This window comes from Denticeps clupeoides, chromosome 17, assembly GCF_900700375.1.
Source record: "Denticeps clupeoides chromosome 17, fDenClu1.1, whole genome shotgun sequence".
NCBI classification, from domain to species: domain Eukaryota; kingdom Metazoa; phylum Chordata; class Actinopteri; order Clupeiformes; family Denticipitidae; genus Denticeps; species Denticeps clupeoides.
In genome coordinates, this window is record NC_041723.1 from 18,518,142 (window position 1) to 18,521,192 (window position 3,051).

Genomic DNA, 3,051 nt, shown 5'->3' on the forward strand with positions numbered 1-3,051 from the left:
CACAGCGCAGTCCGCCTGCGTCATGAATCACCGAGTACAGGGTGAGTCATCAGGAACAAACTGGGATGGCGAACCCTCCGGGAACCATTCCAACGCTCCTTTTTAAAGCTGACACGGAACCAGTCTGCAACCAAGTGCTTTGTTATAAACATTTACTCAGTGGCCTCTGGCTAAACAGTCATCCCCAGTCTAAAATTCCATTGTGTTTCTTTTTTCCCTGAGATTTACTTCCTGTGCCAGCACACAGTGCAGGATGAACACAATTAGGCTCAGTTCGCGGTGTTCTTTTAAAGATGGGGATCTTCACATTATCCTGTAGCCTTACAGCTTACATTCCTGACCCTGAGCTTGTGTAGATCCTGTGTATATTTATCTCCTCTGACAAATGGGGGACGCTGCCTCCAACATCTGTCTGGGGCCAGGCTCCCCCGGAGCTGACACAGATGGAGCAGGAGTGTTGTGTGTCTTCACACATTTCCATTTTTGAACTGTGCCTGAAGTTGTCCTGCCACCAAAAATAACCTCCATTCCATCATGACCTTATATGTGCAAAGGGGGTTTGTGGCAGGAGCTGCCTGAGGAGGAAGCATGTAAACCAGGCCACACAATACAGACACACAACATGCAGCTGACGGAGCTCAACAGGGAGTGCCTGCTCCACCTCTTCTCCTTCCTGGATAAGGACAGCCGCCTTAGCCTGTCCCTGACCTGCCACTGGCTGAGGGACGTCTTCCTGGAGCCCAGGCTATGGTCACTGCTCCGCTTCAGATCCCCGGGTGAACTGCTGAGGGACAATTTTGTCCTGGGCCCCTCCCTCAGGCATCTGGCCGTGTGCTGGCACTCCAGTCGGGTGAAGGTGTGCAACATCGAGGACTGGATGAAGAGCAGCTTCCAGAAGGACCTCTGCAGGAAACACAAGAATGTTGTCAGCGCCTTTCTGGCCCGCGTGTGTCACGTGTGAGTGTTTTCATGCTCTCCCCATTGGTGTCACCTCACGACACTTTCACCACGTCACGTCCCAGAGTGACATGCATGCCCATGACAGACTGTTCTTATAGCAGGACATGCTGCACTCAACATCGGATGACTTGTAGCATCTTGGCCTAGTTGATTGTTTCAAATGTTGCTTTTTAAGATTGTTTAACGTTTTAGACAATAGGACCAATGGGTGCTAAACGCAGCAAGGAAACCAGACCCATGCTAAGGGTGCACTGCTGTGATTAGCACCAGTTGGAAGACATTGCCCAATAAGACAAACTAGTGCAAAGATCAAATGTGTAATCAGGTTTTGTCAGTTGATCTGGATGAATTTGACAAAATCTTGTGTGATAGCAGCCCTGTGCTGTCAGTCCAGTCCTCCAGCTGACAATGATCAGCAGTCCTGCTCATGATATGAAATCTGCTACTGGAACTTGTTGTTTCTTTTGGAGCATTCCTGAAACGTGCAGAACTCAATTATTTTTTACTTTTTAAATCTCAACTTAATGGTAATAAGGCATGTTGTTTTTTTTTTTAAAGATAATTAAATGAATTAGCATTTCATTAATGTGAGTAAAATAATGCAAATAAAAGTATGGTGTGCTAGCTGGCTCACTTAAAGCACAGAAATATTCTGCTGGTACCCTCAAGTGGTATTCCGTTTTATGGCATTTTAAGGAAATAATTATATCTGGGCCAATACATTGCTCAGAAATACAGAGGTAAATAATAATGTCCATTACCTCCCCAACAATGGTAATTTGATATACAAAAATGAGCAGCATGGAGGGTTTTATTACAAAATCATGGCATCACTGGTAAAACAAAACAAAAAGGCAATTGTGTAAGGAAGAGCTGAAGTTGGGTTGCAGTGTTCCTCTGGACCTGGCAGGATACTGGGACTGGACACAGGGTGGATATCAAAAAAATCCAGCCACTCCTCTTTATATCCACTAATAAGGCTTCAAAATTTGTCATTGATTGAATTGGTGGTTGGCCGTAAGTTAATTGACTTGGGGTCTGATGTGCAGCTTAGCTGTAGAGATGAATTACTCTCCCCAGGCGGGTGGAGGTCTCTGCACAGTGTTTCGCTGGAGGAGGGTAATGGCTGGAGACAGGGTGGCCGGCATTGACTGCAGCTGAATCAACCATCACAGAGCATCTGGATCCAGATGCTGAATGTGTACATTCAGGATGTTCAGCCTGCCAGAGGGAGGGTCCTACTTAATTAAGAATATGAAAATGACATTATATCCAAACAGAGAATTTTAATAACACCAGTGCTGGAAAAAATACATGAATGAATAAAGGCAAGCTTCACACTATGAAAGGATAATGGCCGAGGGGAATGTCTCTTGTACATCTGGACAGCCCACATGATTTATACAAGCAGGTGGAGCTACAATCGCCTCTTTGTTGCTGTTGGGGGACTCGCACATGTGCGCCTCAGCCGGCCTGTTCTGCTAATCTGGAGTCTTCACACACAGACACACAGAGACCTTTTAACACTAATTAAGACCCAGACTAAAATAAAATATCTATGTATGTAGTTTGTATGAATATAATTTTATGAATATAATGAATGATATAATTAAATATATTATGAATATAATGAATATAATGTTTTTTTATAAATATCAGTTTTCAGCTTGAAAGGCCTTGTCAGACAAATGACTGTTTTGTTAAAAACTGCAGAAACTTAAATACTTAAATGAGAAATAGGTTCCTCAACCTCTTCTCAACACAAAATGTCAAAATGTCCAAACTGTGCTTAAAGTGTCAATGTTATTTGGGCCTGTCAGCATGACAGACCACTTACTATTGTGCTGGACCAGCAAAAAAGGACACGTCTTACGTTCAAGGCTGCCACGCAAAAACCGTGAAACGTACAGAAACAACGGAGTGGTCAGGCCGAAGGCCTGACCACTCCGCACAATATGACGTATTGTTTATTTTGGTAGGTCGTACGGCCCGCCCACAAATCGGGTTCAAAGTGTAAAAAGTACCGTTTACTATCGTGCTGGGAACACGTTTTTGGCTCCCAGTGACCAGCCGTAAAAGCTAGAGACACGG

At 44.4% G+C, this 3,051-nt stretch overlaps 1 protein-coding gene across 1 annotated transcript; it reads left to right on the forward strand.

Moving 5' to 3' along the window:
- The first annotated feature begins 573 nt into the window (after positions 1 to 573).
- Positions 574 to 1,034, forward strand: LOC114766512 (F-box and leucine-rich protein 22-like). Its single transcript, XM_028957290.1, has one exon. The coding sequence runs from the start codon at positions 623 to 625 to the stop codon at positions 959 to 961; it is 339 nt and encodes a 112-aa protein (XP_028813123.1). The 5' UTR covers positions 574 to 622; the 3' UTR covers positions 962 to 1,034.
- Positions 1,035 to 3,051: the final 2,017 nt, after the last annotated feature.

Coding starts and splice junctions, on each gene's coding strand:
- LOC114766512 (XM_028957290.1), top strand. CDS start 623: ATGCAGCTGACGGAGCTCAACAGGGAGTGCCTGCTCCACCTCTTCTCC.